This window comes from Glandiceps talaboti, chromosome 2 (genome assembly GCF_964340395.1).
Source record: "Glandiceps talaboti chromosome 2, keGlaTala1.1, whole genome shotgun sequence".
Lineage (NCBI taxonomy): Eukaryota > Metazoa > Hemichordata > Enteropneusta > Spengelidae > Glandiceps > Glandiceps talaboti.
The window spans coordinates 31,748,153-31,774,736 of record NC_135550.1 but is presented as its reverse complement, the minus strand read 5'-3'; the positions used below and the strand labels follow the sequence as shown (position 1 = coordinate 31,774,736).

The 26,584-nt window shown below is 34.8% G+C and overlaps 1 protein-coding gene across 1 annotated transcript in view; it reads right to left on the bottom strand.

Moving 5' to 3' along the window:
• Positions 1-26,584, bottom strand: part of LOC144446990 (RNA helicase aquarius-like) — a 28,104-nt gene that overhangs the window by 1,038 nt on the left and 482 nt on the right. Inside the window, exons 2-40 of the mRNA XM_078136871.1 lie at positions 26,168-26,257; positions 25,771-25,830; positions 25,053-25,093; positions 24,531-24,612; positions 23,684-23,758; positions 23,234-23,371; positions 22,647-22,715; positions 22,243-22,343; positions 21,884-21,960; positions 20,175-20,239; positions 19,646-19,759; positions 18,605-18,718; positions 16,389-16,492; positions 15,488-15,705; positions 14,974-15,066; positions 14,510-14,558; positions 14,072-14,123; positions 13,628-13,654; positions 13,014-13,113; positions 12,465-12,632; positions 12,099-12,265; positions 11,630-11,739; positions 11,172-11,303; positions 10,264-10,407; positions 9,764-9,833; positions 9,122-9,232; positions 8,512-8,621; positions 7,728-7,863; positions 7,313-7,420; positions 6,864-6,953; positions 6,345-6,482; positions 5,581-5,652; positions 4,808-4,995; positions 4,194-4,365; positions 3,243-3,413; positions 2,525-2,610; positions 1,589-1,700; positions 1,110-1,172; positions 264-377 (exon numbers count right to left, since the gene is read on the bottom strand). Coding sequence (XP_077992997.1) covers positions 264-377; positions 1,110-1,172; positions 1,589-1,700; positions 2,525-2,610; positions 3,243-3,413; positions 4,194-4,365; positions 4,808-4,995; positions 5,581-5,652; positions 6,345-6,482; positions 6,864-6,953; positions 7,313-7,420; positions 7,728-7,863; positions 8,512-8,621; positions 9,122-9,232; positions 9,764-9,833; positions 10,264-10,407; positions 11,172-11,303; positions 11,630-11,739; positions 12,099-12,265; positions 12,465-12,632; positions 13,014-13,113; positions 13,628-13,654; positions 14,072-14,123; positions 14,510-14,558; positions 14,974-15,066; positions 15,488-15,705; positions 16,389-16,492; positions 18,605-18,718; positions 19,646-19,759; positions 20,175-20,239; positions 21,884-21,960; positions 22,243-22,343; positions 22,647-22,715; positions 23,234-23,371; positions 23,684-23,758; positions 24,531-24,612; positions 25,053-25,093; positions 25,771-25,830; positions 26,168-26,233 — 4,107 coding nt within the window. The 5' untranslated portion in view covers positions 26,234-26,257. The remainder of the gene's footprint in view (positions 1-263; positions 378-1,109; positions 1,173-1,588; positions 1,701-2,524; positions 2,611-3,242; positions 3,414-4,193; positions 4,366-4,807; positions 4,996-5,580; positions 5,653-6,344; positions 6,483-6,863; positions 6,954-7,312; positions 7,421-7,727; positions 7,864-8,511; positions 8,622-9,121; positions 9,233-9,763; positions 9,834-10,263; positions 10,408-11,171; positions 11,304-11,629; positions 11,740-12,098; positions 12,266-12,464; positions 12,633-13,013; positions 13,114-13,627; positions 13,655-14,071; positions 14,124-14,509; positions 14,559-14,973; positions 15,067-15,487; positions 15,706-16,388; positions 16,493-18,604; positions 18,719-19,645; positions 19,760-20,174; positions 20,240-21,883; positions 21,961-22,242; positions 22,344-22,646; positions 22,716-23,233; positions 23,372-23,683; positions 23,759-24,530; positions 24,613-25,052; positions 25,094-25,770; positions 25,831-26,167; positions 26,258-26,584) is intronic.

The following is a 26,584-nucleotide window of genomic DNA, read 5'->3' as shown; positions in this document are numbered from 1 at the left end:
ATATACTTTCTGAACTCTACAAACTAAAAGCATCAAGGCAGTAATCCAACCTTTTCTAGACACTTTTTTTTCTAAAATTCTGATCATGAGTGCCTATGATCTTTGTACAATCATCAACCTTAATAGTCAAACAGCTTTACTACAACAAAATTAATCCATCCAGCAAAGATTCACTGAGAAAATATATGGTTGCTTCAAGTCCTTTCATTTTCTTAAACACAAAACAAGGCAACTTGGTTATATATTGTCTGACGACAACTTACCATACGTCTGCCAGACATCATACGCATTTTGTCTTTGTAGAGGTTATAGACAAACTGTGCCATGTGAGGCATGTTTTGTACAACCAAGGGTGGTGACCTTACAGGATCAGTTACCTGTCAGAGAAAAATATATTGACATTTTGAATTGTTAAAACGTTAGTACTCTGGTAACTGAGTTTTCTGTTTTCAAAGATAGACACAAACTAAAAGTATCATGTCACAACAAGTTGAGACGATAGTGATAAGCTATTGAATGGATGTTGGTTTAATTATAGTCTCAGTAGGATGGGGCTCTCTGAAAGCTAGTTCCATAAACATGCAGTGTACTGTTTTGGGACTTCCAATGTTTACACTATCTTGATCAACAGGGTGATTAGCATCACACAACAGAGGAACCACCATCAACCACTTGTGTCACCTACCACATTGAACAACAACAGTTTTATGTAGCTTATGTAGTCTATCTTAGTAAACCAAAGCCTCAATTATCAGAGTCATGTATATATATATATCATGTATTGGAATTTCCAGTGCATAAACATACTTGAAACTATATTATGAGGATAGAGTATTGCAATTGATATTGACATTGATATTCTAACTAATTACACAGTACAAATAATATTGCTTCTCCAAATATCCATATTCCATATTTCAAAGAAGAGCAATTCAGACATGGGATATTCCATTTTCAAGGAGGAGGCAATTCAGACATGGGATATTCCATTTTAAAGGAGCAACAATTCAGACAAGGGGATTATTATAACACTCAGAATTACATATCATTTTCACACATAAACCTATATATTGACAACATACAGAATGGCTTATGATAATCAAACTTACCTTTCTTGTAGGTGGATATGATTCGCTAGGTATTAAATGCAACTGTAATGGTCTCTGCATTAACTGGAAAGTCAGGAGATATAATGGTATTATTTCATAGTCATCATTTTCTTGTCTCAAAATAATTAATCTTATGATAATTATACCATCAATTCCAAGATGTGAAGTGAGGTCATATGTGTTTTGCATAATAATTGTGTCAAAGCTTAAAATCCATGTGTCCAAAATTATGTTGTAAAAATTTACGACAGAAATCCATGAACTTCCTGTTTCATTTGTTTAAAAACACAGTTATTTTTTTTTTTTCAAAATGTGTCATAATTACCATGTTTGACATGATGGTTATTGTTAGTCAATTTTTAAAATAAAATCACTGTTACTGACAATGGCTGCTAAAGGGTTAAAAATTAATAAACCAGTGTATGAACAGCAGAAAAGATTTCCCTTATTCAAAAATTTGAGAACTTATATTGCAATACCTGATTGAAAGCTGGTGAAAGTTCATAACAATTCTGGAAGAGTGAAACTCTGGCTACTGCATAGAGACCAAGTCTGGCTCTTGACATAGCAACAACCAATCTCCTCACATCTCTGTTGTCAAGATAGAAAGTATTTGGTTATTCACATTTAGGAAATATAGTTACAAACAGGTTTATTGTAGTCGGTTTGACTGTTTCTCTTATATTCACTCTACATTCAGAACAGAGGTTGATGTACTATTGGATTAAATACAAGCAGTGACAGGCAAGTATTTACAGCAGAACCTGTTACAACCAGTGACAGGCAAGCATTTACAAGTGGAACTCATTACAACCAGTGACAGGCAAGCATTTACAAGCAGAACCTGTTACAACCAGTGACAGGCAAGCATTTACAAGCAGAACCTGTTACAAGCAGGGAAAGTAATCAAATGAATTGAATTAATAGCACTTTGCACAGCATGTTGGAACTACAGACTAAGACTTGTATTACATTCATCATTTGATCAGAACAGTTTTATGACCAGTTCACCGTAACAGACAAATTTCAAATTGCTCTGCATTTCATGTACACCTAAAGAGGCCGTAAAACTGTTCTTATCAAACCATGAAACGTAATACAGGTCTCTGTAATTCCAACATGCTGTGCAAAGTGTTACAATTCATTTATTTACTTGCCCTTTTTGTAACAAGTGCCGCTTGTAAATGTTTGCATGTCGCTGGTTGTAAATATTCTACAAATCTTGTTAAGAAATACAGGAAAGTGTCAAACTAGGAAGGAATGGCTAGATTTGATATTATTGACATATCTTGACAATAACCACACAAAAAAATTCAAGTAATATCAATCTTTAGTTTACCAAGTTTAGTTGTTGTAAAAAGGTTTGGCAACTACTGTGTGTACAACTGTCTTGATTACATGTTTGTATAACTCACCTTAGATGGCCAACAGCTCTTGTCCTCACCAAGGACAATAATATGTAGTCATTTTGTTGCCCCTGGAAACGATCTACTGTAGTAACCTTTAAGTTAAGAAATTGATGAGAAAATAACTAATGAAGTAAAATTATTTTGCATCCAATTGCATTATTCAGGATTCACACCAAATTATTGATTTGATCATATATAAACATGTCAAGTTGTAATCAGAAAAAATCCTCCTCAAACACAGTGGCATGAAAGCTGTAACTTAACACAGTATAAACATACACTTTTTGCTGTTACTTTGTTCAAGGAAAGTCAAACAAATTTTCAGTGAAAATCAGGAAGTAAATCATGAGTCACCATGCAAATTGTTTAAATAGACATCAAAATGATATAAAAAGCAACCTATTTTTGAATCCAAAATGGCCACCAAATACTGTGTTTTGACATATTAAATGTACTTTAAGATTGATATTTCTTCAAAACAAGACAGTGAACTCATAAATTTCTGTTTATAATATCAGGAAAAAGCATCAGGAAAAAGCTTTGATATGGAAAATTTGGAGACATTAGAAGAATTTAGATTTTTAGGAAAATTGATCCATGAGGCACATTCTACCTTCAAAGTGGAACATTTTCATCAGCACAGGTAAACAGAGAACCAATATGGATGGATGGCAAAAGAGTAATCAATCAACCAACCATCACACAGCATTACATTGTTACTTACCTTACTTGGTCTACCAATCATTGGATTATCTCCACATCTCTGATTGATAACATCTCTTATCAAATGTTTCTGTCCATTGTAGGTAGTCAATATACTAATCTTGTCTGCAGGGTAACCTAGTAGTCTCATGTACATGAACAATGCCACAACATACTCTGCCTCTGCTAAATTCTGTTTAAAAAAGAAGGCACAACCAACAATTTATAGAAAGCCAAATGTAAAATTATTTTGGTTTCAAATATTTACATAAAGATCAACTTATATACATACTTAGAAACTTTCAATATTACTGTAAATAGTTGACTTTGCTTGTCTTTATCTGGACATGTACTGCATAAACATCTCGTGGAAAGTTACTGTTCACAAACAATCAAAGTGTATGAAGATTGTATTAGCAGTAAAATGTCAATCTATGATGAATTTACTCTCAATGTTTTCTTGGATAGCAGTATTCAGATCTGTGTTATGTTTTTTCCATAAGGACAACATCACTTAGAAGCAATGTTTTCATTAAACATTTCATAGACTATAACCATGGAAGTATAACCCACATACTTTCATGCTATAACTGAAGAATCTTTGGCTTAGTCATCGTACAACAACATTCCCATAACACACTTATGAATCTTATCCAGGTCAAATAAGAATCATTACATCTCAACGGTGAACAATTCATCTTACAATACTTAGGACAAAACATTCTCCTCACAATAGACTTTCCTAAACAAAAATCTCAATACTTAGCTTGTTTGTGTATGCTGAAGTAACCAGCCTATGACAATTGAGTATGCATAGAGAGGTATGGTTACCAAGACAACAGTATCAATGGAATTCATGTCTTACCAATAAGCCTGTCTTCAATGAGAGTACTTCTACGGTAGTTGTTACTCTACCATAGCTGGATCCTAAAGTTCAGGTGAGAACATTGTTTGTGGTTTATAGTCAACTTACCTGGAAAAAGTATGGATTTGGTTCGGATTCTCCAATTCCATTGAAATCCTCTACATTGATCAACTGGAAATCGAACTGAAATCCAGGATTTCCCATGCGGAATTCTGGCCACAGCATGACGTGAGGCAGGTTTCCAAGTTTATTGTATCTCCAATTGTACAAGTTACAGATACTGGAGGTGAATAGAATACAAGCAATACATTATTTATTTATATTAAAGTGATATACAATAGAAATTAGTGTGTTACCTGAAACAATGCATGAAATGTTACTCTGTGAAAAATGAATAAGAACAAAATGAAACACAATTTTGTCTTCTCTTTTCCTTTCTATGTGGCTTATTTTTATCAATAGCGGGCCAGATCCCTCTATTCTACTTGAGTCTGTGAATGTCACGTCATTTTATCTCAATCATAGCATAGAGTAACTTAAAATTGGTCAGTATTTTATGTTAAACTTCTACTATCATAATGTCATTATGGCTATGGACAAATGTCATTATGTAGTTGACAATCATTTAAGTCACACACATGTTACATTGCAATTTGTTAATTTCCTATGACATCCTCCCCTGCAAATATAGGGAAGGTTCACAGGATATCTTAGTCACTCACCTAGCTCTAGCACGTCCCTGTGCATCTAGATCAACAGTGGGTACCCCTAGTCTGACAAGACGTGTAAACAAAGACTGCTCCATGTTGGAGAATTTCTGGAAGGCCATATTCTTAATAACAGGAGGTAACTGGTGGTGATCTCCTATCATTATCCAGCGTTTTAATCGACTGAATCCATCCTCTGGATTCTGAAAGTAAGATAGTCTAAATCAATATCTTACAGCATTTGTGTTTTACACTGACTCTTTATGGTTCAAATACAGCGATTTTCCATTTGAAATTTTATTTCAAAATACATTTTATATACCGTTTTATGATTAATATTTAGTTTATTTCATTAAACATGACTGACTGATTGATTGTTGATTGATTCAAATATAAACATATATGATAATAAACCTTATTTGTAGTTTGCTCTGATGTACACAGTATGCTATATTGTCAGAAACAAAAGTCTCTAGATTTCTAAACCGAAAGTTTTGATATTAAAGCCATTTCTAAAAATTTCAGACACAATATACATTTTGCCCATAATAACTCTACTATAAAGTTACTTTCAACAATATGATCAAAGCACTGCACAATGTCGACAATGAACATTCCTGACAAAAACTGATGATGGAAAAATCTTTTATACATTTTCAACAGGTAGAGAGCGTTCCAGGATGGTTATTCTCTCTCTTTTTAGTTCAGTATTTGAGTGAAGTTTATACCGGTATCTACCATTTTACTTGACAACAATGAAATCTGTCAAGAGTGTTTTAAGGTCTTACCTGAAGTAAGAGAGGAATAAATGTTTCTATTTCCAGGATTTGGGCTGACTCCTCCATTAAAATGTTGTCATACTGCAAAAAGTGTATGAAATAGCATAGATCAATGATTATATACAGGAGTTTACACAGTGAGTTAGGAGTTTACACAGTGAGTTACGTACATGTCAACAGACAAAGAATACTGGAAGTTTCATGTCAGTATGTGTGACAATGAAGTCAGTTTTTGATCGTGACTTTAAACCAGTAAATTCTCTTTACTGTACTTGTCATTGACACTTCTATCAATATTACTTTATTTTATTCATCTGAGTTTCTGCAGTTCTATGATAAAATAAACTAGAAATTTATATTTTGAAGGAACATAATACCATTATGTTTTAAACACAGTTTCAATCACACATCAGGTCATATATAAAACATGGTCCAATTACAATGGTCACTGATTATAAGTCACAGCATAGACTTGGGGGAGGTAGGAAGAAAGACATGGAGATAGGGGAAAGTGGTGGGGAAAAAGTAGTGTGTGAAGGGGTGGGGAAGAGGTGTTGGGAGGTATGGTAGAGGTGTGAGGGGTACTAGGGAAAGGCATTTCTGAGGGTGTAGGGGAAGAGGTGCGGAGGTAGGGGAAAGTGGTGTGAGGGGGTAGGGGAAGGTGTGCCTGAGGGTGTAGGGGAAGAGGTTGGGGAAGTAGGAGAAAGAGGTGTGAGCGGTGGGGAAGGATTACAATAAGAATGAAACTCTAAAATGTTAGTTCTAAAGTTTACCTTGAAACCAACTTCTACAAGATCTCTTCGTTTTAAAGCAGCATGAGTACAGGTCATGGCAATGATCTTGGCTTCTTTAATCAATAAATACTTGGATCTGTCAGCTCCACTACGTAATAACTCAAAGGCACGGAATTCCTGAACACAATAAAGAGGTGAGTAAGTGTCATTTCACATTCCATGTCAAATAATATCAAGTAAAAGTTCTTCAATATCATACAGTGCCAAAATTTACTTCATTATTTCACAACTGTTTTCATTTTTTAAAAAGAATGACATTAATATTAACTTCTTCAACCTGTTAGGCATATTACAGGTCAAGCCTTACTTTCAGATGAATTTATCCTGATGAAATTAATCTAAAAGACATTCTCTGATATAATATTGATTGTAATTCTGAGCTGCTAAATGTGTACTTCAAAGTCCTTAAGCAAGTCAAATTGACCAAGACACTTCCTTCATGAGACCCAATACAATTTCTACCCCCGGTACTATGGGGTACATATAAAACTGGGGTACCTCTAACTCTGTGAATATTTTCTTGATATGTCTGAAGCAGCCTTCTGCAATTTCCATGTCTTCATCATACGTTCTTCCATGAAATATCGGCTGAAAACAAAACAAGACCACAAGTTAATGTGAATCTAGTATTCAGTCTACATTCAAAATATTTGGCTTAAAGTCATTTATCAGTAACTATGCAACACATGCTGTATGATGTCACTGTATATTACAACTGGTTAAGACATATTGATGCCTGCCAATGTTAGTGCTAAATGCTGCCAAGCAGTTAAAACCAGAACTCAGTCCCCTTCAGCCTCATACCAGGCATAAAATTCCAATAAATATGTCTATACATGTATACATTTACACAAACCTATTGGTATATATATACCGGTACATGCATACATTTACAGGGTATCAATTCTAGGACTGAGGTTCCTCTTTTACATCAATTACAGCCTTACCTGTGGTGCATTGGCAAAAAACTGTTCAAATGGAAACTCTTCTTTGATTGGTGTAACATCAGTTTTGCCTTTAACTTTACTCAAGTATTTCTCCCATCGGGATAAAACCTACAATACATAATAAGAATATTAGAACACATATCCCTATTTAATCAACACGTTATTTTTAATATAGTAACTTTAAGAATTATTGTGATTAATAAACAAAACCTTAAATGAAAATCCTTTAAACTTGTTGAATTTTAGACTGGTGATATAAGCTTCCCATTAATTGAGAAAATTGTAGCCATTCAGTGATTTCTAGTCTGTAAGATATGCCATGTCATTGCACCATCACACACTGGCCTACTCCTCTTAGGCCAATTTAAGCTGAAAAACATAATGTAACAGTTATTTAGTCTAAAAGAGTTCTTACCTGATATAAAAAGAAGTGACCAGCTGTTTCACATGTGTAGGACACATCACCATGTACTCCTAAACTTTCTTGTAACCTGGCAACCTCTTTCAGTAGTTCTAATCTTCTGCCCAACACAAAGTTAACTCTACCATACCTGAAACAGTCAAAATCATGTCGAATCTCAGGTCAGATATACATAGAATCATTTTAACATATGTTTTCACACTAATCCCACTTTAATTTCACTCTTTCAAATCTGATATTCAACAAACTGTTCATTGAGTGACTTGATATTGAGCAGTCTGTAATTCCTAGAATCACAAAGTAACAGCCACTGTCTTGCTAGATCAGTTCTGCTGTATGGCAATGGGTATTTGGGAACTAATAGCTTCCCTGCAGTAGTAACATTTGGTATTTACCCCTTGTGAAATACGTACAAATTACTCCCTTAGGTTCCAAGTCCTCTTTTTGAGTCTGACAAATCTGACTTCTTAGCAAAACAAATGTTCAACTTGTTGATAGATAAACTTGTAACTTCAACTGTGTTGAGAATAGCCTGTCTATGATAACATGGCATATGCCTTGTGGAGGAAGGTGAATGCATGGTAGTGTGAAGTTTGTGAACAACTTTAGCAAGGCACCCAATAGCATATTAAGCTATGGTTAAGCACACTTCCTATAATAACCTTGAGATGTACACTATAGCTAGTAAAAAATACACACAATAGTACATTGTAAATGTCAATATCATTTGTTTATATTTGCACATATCCATTCAAAGATGGAAGGTAAGGAACTGTACCTGGAGAAGTCTTTTTCTGTCTCCAGAGATTCTTCACCATGTCCAAGACGTAGTAAATGTCTTTCATCAATATCCAATGCCATGATTTTCTCAAACAACTGATTCAGTGCCTGCAAGAGTATGTCATTAAAATGTCATTAAAATGTCATTTTCTATCATATACATAAAGTTCAATATTTGACATAATACTTGACTGATGATGATCAACACAATGTTTGAGAAAAAAGATCTTATCTACTTTGAGCAGGTTAAAGGGCATCTTACATACTTTGAGCAGGTTAAAGGGCATCTTACGTACTTTGAGTAGGTTAAAGGGCATCGTACGTACTTTGAGCAGGTTAAAGGGAATTTAACCTACTTTGAGCAGGTTAAAGGGCATCTTACCTATTTTGAGCAGGTTAAAGGGCATTATTCTTGGACTGAATTGTATTTGTATCTTATTTGAATTGATTATGAGTCAAACTTTATCATCTAAATTTCTCACCTAATATTGGTAAGGCAAAGGTCAATATTTTTCCTCTGTAATTCTATGCGATTATTACCTAATTTGATTGATATACAGTTAAAACAGTTTCATCAAAAGTTCTAGGTGTTCCGCTGGAAATCTTACCTGGTTAGAATGAGTCACAATTAGAGTTCTCTGTTCTGGGAAATTATGGTAGATGTTTGAGATGATCTGTACAGCTACGTCAGTTTTACCAGTACCAGGTGGTCCAACAACCTGAATTTGAGAACAGAGATGAACAGTTTCAATATAGAATACACAGTATTTATTGTAGCAGCCATTCCTAATTATTGAATGGTGATTCTTGTATGCTAGTATGGGTAAAACAATCATCATACAGATAGGGCACCATGTTGTTGTCGGTAGCCAATCAGATAGCTTGTGTGCCTCTTACCACTGCAGTTTGGGTTTGAACCCGCCCAGAGTTGGCTGGGAATGAGTAAAAATTTCTCAGACTTGCAGGTAAAGAAGGGTGAAACTCGGTTTGACCCTACAAAACAACTCGGGTTTTCCCCCCGGGTACCCTGGTTTCCTACTGTTTTAAGACTAGGACACTTGGGTGCTATACAAGTAGTGACCATATTTCAATTTCCAAATCTTATTTTGATTAATTTAATTAATAAAGTTTACTTTTAAAATAAACCTTAATATATTTGAATGTAGGAAACGTTTGACAAAAAGTGTATGATGAACTTTGCATCAACAGTGTTCTTTTGATTCACAAAGTTCATCTTTTACTCTACCTACCATTGTCAACCCTGGCTGCATACCGGCTCTGATGGCTTCTATTTGGGTAGATGTGAAAGGTATTGTATTCCTGAAAATAACAAGAAAATATCAAGTAAAACTTAAATTCTGTTTAAGAATCATTCAAAAATTTAAAGTTTATTCATTTTCTAAAGCACCTTAGAAGGTTTCTATTCTGTAATATTCAACTTCACATAAAGTATACAAAAGGTCAAAATTAAAAACAAAAACAAAAAATGTCTTTAAAAAATAATTTACAACATAAACAACACGCTGGTTAAATAGTGACAAAATGGCTAAAAATGACTAATAGTAAAAACACACATGGTAATAAAACCAATACAGTTTATAATGCTGATTGAAAAGACATGTTATAAAAATTAATATTTAAAATAACATTGTTCTATAGGTTACAGATTTCTACAAAAGTGATTATATAGCTTAACAGTGATAAAGCTTCTTGTTTCATTTAACTTACAAAACTGTAATGCTGTACTTACTTTTTAGGTTGGTTGAATGGATATGGTCCTCTATTTGGGATAACATATGGTTCAACTGTCAGCTGTATCTTGCCTTTATCTTCAGACTCTGCATCCTCGCCATGTTTCCTCTTGGTGCCAGATGTCTTAGCAGGGAAGATCACTCTGTGGCAAATTAATTGGTATTAGAGGTTAATGGTTATCAATTACAGTGACAGTTAATTCATACATGTATTGGTACAAGAGATTAACTGCTAAAAAAAGCCTTCTTCGGGATGTGAATCATCTAATACAGATAGTCATCATTGGTCACTAGAGGGCAGTCTACTAGTGGTTATCTACATTTCAGACTTTCCAAAACATCAGAAGTTTTTGATTACATTAATCCATTTATATTTTATCATGATAGATGTTGACCCCTTCATTGTCTGTGATTGCATCTATAAGTGATAAAGACAGCCTTAGATTTACAACTCCACACTTACACTATGCTTTAAATATGATCAGTGTACCATCTAGTATTTGGTGTCCCCTATCTCTTACTATGTAGTGATTCATGAGATGACCAACTTTTTATCACTTTGATCCACAAACCAAAAACTGTCTTTCTTTAGACGATACGCTTATGAATACGATATACTATCTATGTTGTCCTGTCATTAATATATCTATATCATGCCAAAAATCTTAAGACTACATTGCATTTAATACTCAATAGAATGAATTACTCCATAAGAAACTGTCCTTGGCTTGTGGACCAAAGACTTTGCCAACATTTCATCTTCGCTTGGAATGTGTTTAAAATTATGGCCCTTTTCCATGAATATAAAATCCAAGTTAAAGTACTCTTTATATGTGATTTTTCCAAAGGTACAAAGCATGAAATCATCTGAAAACACAATACACCTAAAATGACAATCCATACTCACTTGAATGGTGGTTTCTGTAGTGCTGGGTTGTCTGTTGTCACCTTGATTTCATGGTCAGGAAAACTAGCTTTCAGGTGATTGATATCAAGGAAGGTATCCACAAAGTCTAATGTCAAAACTGATGTATCCATTCTGTTGATGAGTCACATGAAAAAATCATAATTAAATCTGTTATCATCACTGAATCAAATCTTGGTACAATGCCATGTTTGTACATTGTTTGTATAAGTACAAATAACTACATTATCACATATCATATGTACTTATTTTGTATAATGTGCTGTTCTTGAGTATAATGTTATGCTTGTATTTACTTTGTATAGTGAGCTATTCCTGGTTAAATATCATGTTTGTAGTTATTTTGTACAGTGTGTTGTTCTTGAATACATTGTCATGTATGTACTTACTGTATAGTGTGCTACGGCTGCCCTGCATTAAAATGTTACATATCTACTTACTTGGTATAGTGTGCTGCCCCTGGGTCACCATATCCCAGTATAATATCATGCAACCAGTCAGGTACAACACATTCTGTATTCATCAAATCACGAATGGTTTCAAGAACAGCCTGTGTAGATATCAAGGTAGTTTTTAGTAGACCTACATCATCGTAAATATCAAACTGTATGCACAGATTCCGTATGAATAGACTTCATAAATCTGATTATCATTAAAAACAGATTCATTTATCCATTCAGCCTATGCTCTTGATATGTAATGTACTGAAGGCAGAATTTCAAGTAAAATCAGAAATCAGGTAACTAGGCCTGCTTCAACCACTTTGACCATCATTGTTTCCATACTAAGTTGAATTTTTCATTATTTCAAAGTGATTATTCTTTATCTACAAATATCTACACTTTATGTTGCCATGGTAATCAAATCTCTGCCACTGAAATAAAAAAATACAAAAGATAAATTAAATACCTTGAAATTATTCTCTTTAGGTTTTCTTCTCATTATGATATTAAATGATTCATAGACGTCTTCAGCACCAGTGGCAGTCTTAGACATGTCTTGTTGATACTGATTTGGATCAAGCCAAACACGATATGTACGTACTTCACCTTTCAACTCTGGCCTAGGTTCAATACCTGAAATGTACAGAGGTGAAATTTGAATATTTAAAAACTACTAAATATATATATACTTTCTGTAAAACATGGTGAATTCATTATGAAATACTCAGTGTCACATGGCAGATCATATTAACTCCATCTGAATCATAATCATCCTCTTTGAATATATTCCTGACGTGTTCCTGGACATTACAAATTCTATTATAGCACTCACCTTCTTCAATGACTTCACCGTTCTCTCCTAGAAGGCCTTCAATTTCACACCCTCTGACATAGGACAACCCTACCTGTGGAATGAATGGTTCCTTCTCACTGTATTTGGTACCATATGACCTTGTTGGTCTGACAGTTACTAGGAAAGCAACATCATGTTTTCTCATGCCTACAATGAAAACCATACAAATATAAAACTCAGACAATTCTCAATTTTTCAGTTTCTTACCTAGCATTTATTGAAGGTGAGATCTTTTCTAACGATAAACAAAATTCTCCTTAATAATATGATGCATGTATTTTGACCCTGATAAAGTCTACAGTCAATGTGCCTGCCCTGTAAGTCAATTTAGACCCACCACCTTTGACTTACAGCCTTATGATGACACCAACATTTGATGTTCCTCTATCCATTACTATATGGTGACTCACAAGAAAACCTCCACTTTTTATCATTTAGACCTGCACCATCAAAATTCGTTACAGAACACACTATCTACTTGTACAGCAAGACATACATACAATGTATGAAATGAATGTTCTTGCTCACCTTCCCATTCAGCCTTGATAGCTTCTCTCAAGTTCAAAGTCACAGTAATATCAGCTCTGACCTGAGACGGATGATTCTCACCAATATTTGGCTTAGCAACCTGTGTTGATGAAAAGATAGTAAAGCTCTATGTAACCATGAATACAAACTTTACATCACATTCAGCTATTTTATGACTAAATTTGGATCATTCTGTCAAATCTAGTTTTGACACTGAAGGACAAATGGTTGAAACATGTTTAGTTCTAAATCTGAAGTGGATCAAGTGAACATGTGTTGAAATTTACAAGTTACTTAAAATAATAACATTTTGAGAGATGTATAGCCTATCGAACAGCTTTGCTGGTACAGTATATACTTTGAATAAAGGATTATTTTTTTTAAAACTTGCAAACAATTTAATTTTATAGTACATCTCATTTGTACTAATTTGAATAGTTTGCATATCTCCTCAATGTCAGTAGTGTCATTTTTTCCTAAACTTCATATTGGCCCTTTTCTGTTTATACAAACAATCATGATCAACTATACCATAGGCAAAAACCAACAAAACAGCAGCCTACCCTAGGTCTATGTTAATGACAATTTAGCTCTAGCTCTAGAGAAAAACTTACCTCTACAACTGAAAAAGCTGTTATAGGCTGTGTGAATGAAAAATAAAGAATACATTTTAAACAATAGTACACACACCAATTGAAAATACATTCTACTGTAGAAATTCATCACATCATTTCTATGTTGAAGAATTGTGTGTTTGTGTTTTATTTTCTCCTATAGATTTTAAGGGGCATTCCTCATCATTTGTAAAAACAAGTAATGAATGATAAGGAGTACCCACAATGATAAATGTTTCAGTATAATCCAAAAATGAACTATCATTTTTACTAGAGTACATATGAAATTTACATCTTGTGCATAGTAGTAGGAAATTCATGCAAAAATCCTCAACAAGTAATTTCTAACAGATTTCATGTACTTAAAGACTATATTATGCTAATGATGTCATTGGTATGCGACCCATTTCACGATACACAAACAGTCTTTATGTTATTACTTACCAAAGCCATTCTGGCCCAGCCTCCAAATATAGTGTTGCCATCTTCAGCTTGCCTATAACATGAAGTCACACATGAATTAGAAAGTATAACAAACTATGCCCAATTTTATTTAATTAAAGTAATATTTTCACATTGACTTTTTTCTGATGTCTTTTGCTGACTGTTTCTTCAGATATTCTATGTATCACTAATGTTGAAATAAGTCAAAATAAGTAGAAATGAAGTAGGTCTGTCTAATTTTAACAAAATTACTATTTTGTGGATAAGTGTATGATGTGAAATGTATCTCAAATAAAATTTCAATAATCATTTTGGTAAACATTAAACTTTACATTATTTTGTCCATTTATTATATAATTACAGCTGTGTTGCTAATGAAATAATCAATGACCAATATCTACATCCTTTATATATTATCAAAATTGTTTACTTTCTTACCATGGTTTCATTCTGCTTACAGAGTCCTCGATATCTTGGCGAATTTCATCTGAGAAAATATGAAGTTGGTAAATAAGACACAAAGCATACAAGATTTGTAAACTCTAAATACATGAACACTTACACTATAGTACAAAGTAATAGTAAAGTTACCTTATTGGAATCTAGTTTTTGAAGCGATTATGTAGCTTTCATCCGAATCACTCAGACGTCATCAGTGTAATGATGTAATACCGTTTGGTCAGGTGACCTCCTAGTGGAATCACCTGATAGTAGATTTGCAATATACTTTGTATATAAAACATGTACACTGTCACCAAAATATAAGTTGTTTTGTAGGTTGATGGGGACAGGAGTTGCTGGAGGGGGAGAGGATAACATATTCCATGATGTTTTGCCAGACCAGTTCATTTGAATGACATATATACAAACAAAGAGTGTACACAAGTAAAATGTTGACTTACATGTTGATTCTAGTCTGAATAAATTAAAGTTTCTTAACAGATAATCATGAAGGGTGAGGAACTGAAGATTCAGCTTTTGAAGAGCTAGACAGTCTGTAAGACAAAATATCAATATCACATTGTATGAATCTTCCAAAACATTGTGTAAACAAATTTGTACATGAACACAATGATCAATGTCAAATGAAAGTAATATGTGTAAGGTGATCATAGATTAAATACTGAAGTAAATAGTCAACAGTAATAAATTGCTGATTCTCCTTTTTTTCTCCAAATCTTTATCCTTTTTCATAATGTCAAACACACCTACATAAATCAACAAATCAAACGATATTTTGTAGACCTAAATCTACTGTAAACCCTAATGTTTGAATTCCCTAGTCTTGGTTTAGCTTGGTTTATCTTATCAGTGGAACCATGAGTCCTGGATCATTCTTTTGTTAAGGACCAACTTTTTTTTATAAGTCTATCTGACAAATGTTTCTATATCCTAATTATAAGAGATTACACATACCCTCCCCAGAGAAGTATTCTGTGGGTACTATGTTTTCATCCCATAGTATTTCTTCTGTGGGATATAACGGCATCTGATTCAATGCTTCAAGCTGTGAGGGTCTGCGTTCATGTCTGGAAACTAACAACTCTAACAGGAACTCGTTATCAAAATTTTCACCAGATTCAACAGGAGGAACCAGGTGAAGGTAGGCTGCAATCTCATGCAGTTTCTCTGTGCTGAAAAATTAGACAGAAATATCAATATCAGAAAGTCATTTGATAATGAAAACATTGTCAGTATTATTAAACAGTCAGTTCATTTACAAAATACATGTCCTTAGGCTTATATAGATCCTAGTATTTTTCATATTTTCTAAACATTCTATGATGACTGTAGTTTGTAAAGATGGTTTCTGTGTACAAGCTGCTACAGTTTATAAAATACTAGTTTAACTCTACCAACAAGCTGTAGTTTACATTCCACAGACTATTATAAGATATTCAAAGCAATGTGGAATGCTGAATTTCTACGTCTACATCATATGAAATGTACTATCCCGAGCGAATTCATGTAATTATTTTGATGGAACAGGAACTTCTTGGCCAAAATTGATTTCCAAGATAATTAGATTGTTTGGTTCTGAGGTCAAGATATGAACTTCCTGCATTGTACATAGGGTATATTATAACGTCTACGGTATATTATAACGGGCCAACTGAATCACTCTCTCACTTCTTTTATTTATTCCCTGACTGACTCACTGACTGACTCATTCATCCACCCACCCTTCCTCCCTCCTGCCCTCCCTCACTCACATATTCACTCACTCACTCACTCGCTCACTCACTCACTGACTCCTTGACTCACTCACTCACTAGCTCACTGACTCACTCACTCCTTAACTCAATCAATCACTCACCTTAGTGGTTCAAAATGAGCCTGTAATTTCTTCCTTGTATCGATACTGCCAACATTGGCCATAGAAAACTTCTTTAGTTCTGGAAAGTATTTGAAAGCTCCTCTCTGTAAAAATCAAATGCACGAGAAATGGTTTGAATGATGGTAACACATCAGATCATGTCATTCTGAAGTGTTGCATTTCCAGTTTTTCACTGTACTTACCTGAAGTGATGTTATTCTAACATAGTGGACATTGGTCATATCATGGCTACACTGTACTTACCTGAAGTGATGTTATCCTATCATAGTGGACATTGGTCATATCATGGCTACACTGTACTTACCTGAAGTGATGTTATCCTATCATAGTGGACATTGGTCATATCATGACTACACTGTACTTACCTGAAGTGATGTTATCCTATCATAGTGGACATTGGTCATATCATGGCTACACTGTACTTACCTGAAGTGATGTTATCCTATCATAGTGGACATTGGTCATATCATGGCTACACTGTACTTACCTGAAGTGATGTTATCCTATCATAGTGGACATTGGTCATATCATGGCTACACTGTACTTACCTGAAGTGATGTTATCCTATCATAGTGGACATTAGTCATATCATGGCTACACTGTACTTACCTGAAGTGATGTTATCCTAACGTAGTGGACATTGGTCATATCATGGCTACACTGTACTTACCTGAAGTGATGTTATCCTATCATAGTGGACATTAGTCATATCATGGCTACACTGTACTTACCTGAAGTGATGTTATCCTAACATAGTGGACATTGGTCATATCATGACTACACTGTACTTACCTGAAGTGATGTTATCCTATCATAGTGGACATTGGTCATATCATGGCTACACTGTACTTACCTGAAGTGATGTTATCCTATCATAGTGGACATTGGTCATATCATAGCTACACTGTACTTACCTGAAGTGATGTTATCCTATCGTAGTGGACATTGGTCATATCATAGCTACACTGTACTTACCTGAAGTGATGTTATCCTATCGTAGTGGACATTGGTCATATCATAGCTACACTGTACTTACCTGAAGTGATGTTATCCTAACATAGTGGACATTGGTCATATCATGGCTACACTGTACTTACCTGAAGTGATGTTATCCTATCATAGTGGACATTGGTCATATCATGACTACACTGTACTTACCTGAAGTGATGTTATCCTATCATAGTGGACATTGGTCATATCATGGCTACACTGTACTTACCTGAAGTGAAGTTATCCTATCATAGTGGACATTGGTCATATCATGGCTACACTGTACTTACCTGAAGTGATGTTATCCTATCATAGTGGACATTGGTCATATCATGGCTACACTGTACTTACCTGAAGTGATGTTATTCTAACATAGTGGACATTGGTCATATCATGGCTACACTGTACTTACCTGAAGTGATGTTATCCTAACATAGTGGACATTGGTCATATCATGGCTACACTGTACTTACCTGAAGTGATGTTATCCTATCATAGTGGACATTAGTCATATCATGGCTACACTGTACTTACCTGAAGTGATGTTATCCTATCATAGTGGACATTGGTCATATCATGGCTACACTGTACTTACCTGAAGTGATGTTATCCTATCATAGTGGACATTGGTCATATCATAGCTACACTGTACTTACCTGAAGTGATGTTATCCTATCGTAGTGGACATTGGTCATATCATAGCTACACTGTACTTACCTGAAGTGATGTTATCCTATCGTAGTGGACATTGGTCATATCATAGCTACACTGTACTTACCTGAAGTGATGTTATCATATCATAGTGGACATTGGTCATATCATGGCTACACTGTACTTACCTGAAGTGATGTTATCCTATCATAGTAGACATTGGTCATATCATGGCTACACTGTACTTACCTGAAGTGATGTTATCCTATCATAGTGGACATTGGTCATATCATGGCTACACTGTACTTACCTGAAGTGATGTTATCCTATCATAGTGGACATTGGTCATATCATGGCTACACTGTACTTACCTGAAGTGATGTTATCCTATCATAGTGGACATTGGTCATATCATGGCTACACTGTACTTACCTGAAGTGATGTTATCCTATCATAGTGGACATTAGTCATATCATGGCTACACTGTACTTACCTGAAGTGATGTTATCCTATCATAGTGGACATTGGTCATATCATGGCTACACTGTACTTACCTGAAGTGATGTTATCCTATCATAGTGGACATTGGTCATATCATGGTCTGTCAGGGCCTCACCTGTCCTCTCATCAATCTCAAAACCAGCATAAAACTTTAGGGAGTCCAGCAACTGATGGTGAATAACAGAAGACAATAGTTGCATACATGTATACATGCTATCACACAAATAAACATATGACTGCAAATATCTTATTCCATTTTACTTTTTTTATTTCACATGTTCTGATTTTCTTGTTATTTGGACTATTCCCCACTCCCCTTATTTGTTTTCATACATGGCATTTAACAAAAATGTATTGTGTTGCTTACTATTGTAACATTATATTCCATTACATTACAATAACCACACTACAAAATACTAATCTAAAAGTACATCACACCACATGTTGTATCATACTGCACCACATTACATTCCATTCCATTACATTACATTACAGTGGGCTATAAATACAAGATAAAATTTCAAATTATGATTTGTTTATAGTTCTTGTTCTAACTTAAAGCATTGACCATTTGACTGCAATTCTATTTATGATAAAACATCAGTACATAAGTCTTAACCAAAAGTATACAGTATTGAAGTGTGTTAGATTTACTTTATCAGTAGACACACAAGGAGATAATTCAAACTAATATGTTCAGATAATCATACAGCTCAAGTAATAAAACCATTCAGTTATTCAGTTAATCAAATAGTACACATAATTGTGTGTGGTTTTTTTAAAATAAAAATCAAGTTTCTATCAAAGGCTTTGACTGTCTGGCCGATAAAACAGTACACCATGATGTGTCAGTGTTAGCATGACATATTCTGGCATTGCATGAGTGTTTGCAGTGTTTCCTGTGGCTATCTTTTGAGGGAAGCAAGTGAGTGCTTGCAGTGTTCCCTGTGGCTATATTTTGAGGAAAGCGAGTGAGTTCTTGCAGTGTTCCCTGTGGCTATATTTTGAGGAAAGCGAGTGAGTTCTTGCAGTGTTCCCTGTGGCTATCTTTTGAGGAAAGTGAGTGAGAGTGCAACAGATGATACAATAATTACCTGTGTAAAGAGTTTGCCTTCTTTTCTCTTTGCCAGTTTGCTAAGTCGACATTTGACAACCAAGTGAGCATTGTCCAAGACAGCATTGAAAAATCTCCTAGCTGGTAACAAGGACTATAAGAGACCAATACAAAGCATGTCAGTTGCGACTTACATTTCCTCTCCATAAAATCTTAAACGCTCTTAAAATTCTACACGTGACAAACTTTATAATGTATAAGTTTACAATAAAACAGCAAATGACACATTTGGTGGCAGTATATAAGTTATAACATTCAACAAATTTCCAGTACCTGAAATATGTATCTCATCTCTACATAGTCACTTCAAACTAAATTCCAAAAACGTCACTTTATCTCTATTTATCCTAATCAACCGATATCAATAAAACTTCTGGGAGTATTTCTCCTCAAACCATTTTTCTCCTACTTTCAATCAAAATTTAAAAATCAAATTTGATGGATCTGTGAGTTCTAGAAGACTTTTTATGTCTACGTTTGTATCTGAGTTTTAATTTGTGTTTTCTTACTTCCATGTCAATCATCAGTTCAAGGAATCTCTCACAGTAGTGAACTTTTTGCTGTGAGACATCACCTGTGAATGACAAAGATTAGTAATAGTAAACAACATTTTAGAGCTGGTGATCAACCTTTTAGTTTTAATGTCTGGCTTTATAGAATACAAATTGTCATTACTTAATCCTTTTTCTCCCAAAGTATACTTATAATTAGTTGTGTACAAATAAATACCCCCTAGGGAGGGGCAACTTGTACTTAGTTGTGTACAAATAAATACCCCCTAGGGAGGGGCAACTTGTACTTAGTTGTGTACAAATAAATACCCTCTAGGGAGGGCCAACTTGTACTTAGTTGTGTACAAACAAATACTTCTAGGGAGAAAGAGGATTAACTTGTACTTAATTGCGTACAAACAAATACCCCCTAGGGAGAATGAGGACCAACTTGTACTTAGTTGTGTACAAACAAATACCCTCTAGGGAGAAAGAGGACCAATTTGTAATTAGTTCATACTTGTGTACAAACAAATACCCCCTAGGGAGAAAGAGGACCAACTTGTACTTAGTTGTGTACAAACAAATACCCTCTAGGGAGAAAGAGGACCAATTTGTACTTAGTTCATACTTGTGTACAAACAAATACCCCCTAGGGAGAAAGAGGACCAACTTGTACTTAGTTGTGTACAAACAAATACCCCCTAGGGAGAATGAGGACTAATTTGTATTTAGTTCATACTTGTGTACAAACAAATACCCCTATGGAGAAAGAGGACCAACTTGTACTTAGTTGTGTACAAACAAATACCCCCTAGGGAGAATGAGGACCAACTTGTACTTAGTTGTGTACAAACAAATACCCCCTAGGGAGAATGAGGACCAACTTGTACTTAGTTGTGTACAAACAAATACCCCCTAGGGAGAATGAGGACCAACTTGTACTTAGTTGTGTACAAACAAATACCCCCTAGGGAGAATGAGGACCAACTTGTACTTAGTTGTGTACAAACAAATACCCCCTAGGGAGAATGAGGACCAACTTGTACTTAGTTGTGTACAAACAAATACCCCCTAGGGAGAATGAGGACCAACTTGTACTTAGTTGTGTACAAACAAATACCCCCTAGGGAGAATGAGGACCAACTTGTACTTAGTTGTGTACAAACAAATACCCCCTAGGGAGAATGAGGACCAACTTGTACTTAGTTGTGTACAAACAAATACCCCCTAGGGAGGGCCAACTTGTACTTAGTTGTGTACAAACAAGTACCCTCTAGGGAGAAAGAGGACTAATTTGTACTTAGTTCATACTTGTGTACAAACAAATACCCTCTAGGGAGAAAGAGGAATAAATGCTGTAAGTTTAATATCCTCTAGATGTACTGCTAGGGTAGGAGTTTATAGCACACACAGTCTACATTTCAGACAGAATTGCATTGTTTGAAAAAAAGCACAAATATAGGGATCTGAACACCTGAGATATACTGTCATTACTATGGCCCCCTGGTAGTGGTAATACTGGAAGGATGTAGGGTGGGGTGGGGATTCACTTATATAGTCATTTCCACGATCCCTGGTAATACTAGAAGGATAAAGGGTGGATTGGGGATTCACATGCTATATACAGTCATTACTACGACCCCTGGTAATACTGGAAGGATGAAGGCTGGCGTGAGGATTCCTTGCAATGAATGCACAGACAGACATACAGCTAATAGACTTACCAGTTTGTGGAATGGAATTCAGAATGGAAAAGAAATTATCTATCAGCCTCGACATAAAATGTCTTTCAAAATCTAACCTGCAAATAGGATGTAAAGAAAAGTTCCAAACTTAGTCAGTACTACATAGACAAATACTTGTATTAATATTTCATGTACTAAGTTTACTCAGTACTTCATAAACAAATACTTGCATTAATATTTCATGTACTAAGTTTAGTCAGTACTTCATAAACAAATACTTGCATTACTATTAATACTATTATATGTACTAATACTGTACTTGACATGAGGTAGCATCACAAATTCAAGAATTGAATATTTCAATAAAAGATAGCAAATAACTTCACTGTCAGTCTTACCTTGCCAATGTTTTTTCATCTGTTTTGCCATCATTTTTCTTGATAATACCCCAAAACTTCTTGTACTTTGAGTTGGCCTTTAGTTCTTGTTCTAATCTACCCTGTGAATATCAAAGACATGTAGTTCTTTAATCTTTTCAGTCTCTTGTTGGTTGCAGTCGTTTAATAAAGTTTAAAGTGACAGTTTTAATAACTTTCCTTTGGATCAAAAGACAAAATAAATGTAAAACTATGTTGGATTACACAAATGTATGAATTCTTATGCAATATCTTCATTTTTGACTTGTTGCATCAGACTGGTTGAATCAGTTTATAATTTATCAACTATGAATTTTTTGTGAAACATATTAACTATTGGGTTTGACAGTTCTCTATAAAGCTCCTATGTTGCCAAGACAACTTACTGGTAAGAGACACTTCCACATGGCCAAGGACAGTAGCCTTTGCACTTGCTCCCTGATCAGATCTTCCTCCTATAGAAAGGAATATGGAGAAAACGTACTAAGAAATGTAACACATGACTTTTCTATTTTAAAGAATTTTTCCACTATCACAAGTTAATTTAAGATAGTATAAATATTTAGAAATTGTGTTGATTCTTAGCCCTCTCTATTGCAGTCACTACAATAAAATAATGGATTAATGAATAAAGGAAGACTTTGCAGAAGATGTCGAAACAGATAAATTCCAGTCTTTCCTAGTATAATCCATAGAGGTGATCTTGTCTGATTTACATTTATCAATATTACATCTATACAATCCACTCTTGATGTATCATCTGCAGTGCAAGGCAATCCACTCTTGATGTATCACCAGCAGTGCAATGTGAACAGATTTGAACTTACATCCTCTACCTTGATGTTAGATATGACCCAATACTTCATTCACCATTTTATGACAGGACTAGTAATTAGTGAAGTTGTGAAATAGTTAGTGGTGATCAAATCATGCCAGTTGGGAATGACTCGGTATGTACAAAAAATTGACTTACCAGACTGTTAAAACAGTGTATGATAAACGTAAGGAGTAGGGCTTTTTCTCTTATTGATATCACACTTTCTTCTGCAAGGCTTAACTCTAAAACTTTCCTGAAGAAAGCAGGGAAGTGTTCAGGATTGTTTTTAAAGACCTGAAAAGAAAACAATAGTAAATATGCATTATTGTTATAGAACAACAGGGATGTTGATTTCAATGCCCCATTTATTTACCATTCATATCAGGTGTTGGGTTAGACTAGCTGTAAGATATTTAGTGACTTTCCATTTACCATTCATATCAGGTGTTGGGTTAGACTAGCTGTAAGATATTTAGTGACTCTCCATTTACCATTCACTTCTGCTTGCACTCCTTTATAAGACAATGACATGTATTTACTGACATTTCTAGCCAGGGTAAATAAACTCTTAATGAGAATATTGTGCAGGTAACCTTGGTAACTTACCTGCCATGCTGGTACTTTCTCTCTGAATTTTTCATTGATCATAACAGCAATACTGAGACAGTGTGCTTGTGATGACTGCACCAAAAAAAACAAAAAAAACAAGTTAAATAACATTTGGTTTAGAAGATATGATTTCAACTGTTGATCTTGCACATCATTAAAGGTTGAATCATACTACCCTCCATCAACGGAGGGTCTATGGTTGAACACTACTACCATCCACCAACGGAGGGTCTATGGTTGAACACTACTACCATCCACCAACGGAGGGTCTATGGTTGAACACTACTACCATCCACCAACGGAGGGTCTATGGTTGAACGTTACATTCAAAGACTTCAACTATCAGTTCAGGAAAGTAAAATAAACAAGACAATCTCTCCATAATGAAAAGAAAGGACAATTCATGACATGACTTTAATCATTTCAGTAATACGTTGGTTTAGTCTCAGTGGGTTTAGTTTGGGATATATTCAAAATTTGAACCTGTGTACATTTGAGAGAGTTTAAAAAATATGTACTTGCACAAAGTGGCTTGAAAGCTAAATATTCTTTCAAACATTTGTAATATACTTACAATATGCAATACACCACCTCCATGGACAAACTCATATACACATGCATACACACACACACACACACACACACACACACACACACACACACACACACACACACACACACACACATACAGCTTACCAAAACATTATCAAAGCATCATATTTGATGTCATCATGATGTAAACACATCACATTTCATATCTAAAATCTGAATTTTTATTCGAATAGAAACTGTTTCTACAGCAACTGGGAAAAGTAGAACAAAATTAATTACTCCAAATACTGACCTTTTCTGGTTGAAAATTTGGCCAAAGATAGTTTTCCAGATACTGACTAAACTCCAGTAACATTACTCTCCTTATGGCAAATCTGAAATACATAGTGTTTCAAAGGTAGTTAAAATTCATTTCCAGTGATAATCACACATGAGAGTCAATCAATGAAATATAATAATCACAGTCTATGCAATGACATAATCCAGTTTTGTTCAACTTGTAGTTATTTGTGTACAAACACATCACTCCCTGGTAGACAGATAATTTACAACCAAATACCCCATACCCCCACCCCCACCCCCACCCCCAATCTTGGTAGATAGAGAATTTAATCTGTTATCATCTCACCCTATTCCATACAATAATTATCACGTAATTTGCATAACCACATTTTGCAATCTATACTCGGCCCTCAATGATGACAAAAATGGATATTGTATAAGTAAGAAGCTATTTTGCTGTCTAAGAATTAAATGAACAATGATGCAATAATGTAGCATTTGTATTTATAGTGTCTGCATACAACCTACTCACTTTGAGCCAAGCAGTTCTTTTCTGTAAATATCTTCAATGACCTGTTGATACAGAAACAGATTACAAGACTATGATTAGCTAAAGAAGATATTTATTGTAATATTTTAAACCAAAGAAATTAATGTAAAATTACTTACAGAAGTCAATATTGATCAAATAAAACTTTCCATGCCTTCTATTAGAAGGGGTTAGCTGATGCCTGAGGGCATCCATTCTGATTAAAATTCAATGAAGTGTACACATCGCGATTTCTTTTTAGCTGTTACCTTTACTGTCATTTGTTCTTTTACAAGTGCTCGTTACATAATCTGACACAATACCATAGGTCTTCCCGAACCCAATCTTGTACTTACGAGTAGCCAACCAGAATCGGTCTTACAATATAACACTCAATGTTCGAAATTGAAAGAAAGAGAACCAAACAATAACGATAACATTGTTGGCTGCACTCTGTGCTCCTACTCTTTTTGAACAGAGCGCTCTGAAGTACTGGGTACCCATGCATTTCGGCTGATTACACATTTTCATTGGTTGAGTGAATACACTCAGCATTCTCATGTGACACAGGAAAACCTACGGTATTGTGTGAGTTTGTCTCCTTTCCATTTAATACCAGTTTTTGAATATCCCACATCTGCTCCTACTTTTGGTAATGTCAAACAATCTGTCATGTTCAAAGTCAACACAGAATGTGATGTCAGTAACATCATATACTTACCTTTACATCAAAGGGTTTCCTCGGCAGATTGCTGTGTGGAGCCCAATAGTTACTGGCAAGCTGTAAAATATTAACATTAAAGTTTTTGGAGTAGTAATTTGTATATAACGTGTATATGAACATGTAATGGAGCAGATTCTGTTACACCAATACTTTGTCCAATGAAAAGCAATGTAACAGTTCACAACTCAATTGCAGTAAATTTTCTTTTTCAAGTTTTGCTTTTATTTCTTAATTTTGATTTTCAAGTGTTCAAGTATTCAAGTGTTTCATCTCACATTTTCAGAACTCACATTGACTACTAAATTAGAAAATTTTAGAATCCTGACCTATTCTCACAAATTAATGGTCCTACTATCAAAAAGTGACCAAATAACTAGCATACAATAATGAATACCTGGGTCAGGACATCAGCATTAATCTGTTGTACTGTGGGAGCTGCTGCTCGTTTGGAACCACTCATTTTTTTCTGTCACTGCACAGTCACCTGGAAAAATGAACATATATAACTTTTAAGTTAGCTTTAATATCTGTATCTATTGTTTGGTTTGACTTGTAGGACAGATAATACCTACGTTATTTTGGCAAGGGTGGGTGTGTGAATTAGCGAACAGCTTTACAATGAACATTTATAAATTATATTCATACTCAGCAACTAGCTAGAAAGGTTTGAAGTCGTTCAGCAAAGGTTGATTTGCATCGTCTGCTATGAGTGGACACTGATGTACATGTCAAGTGTCCCCGTATTGATTGCATCATGGATATATCTCACTAATACATCCATGATTGCATTTACCGACGTTGCAATATCATA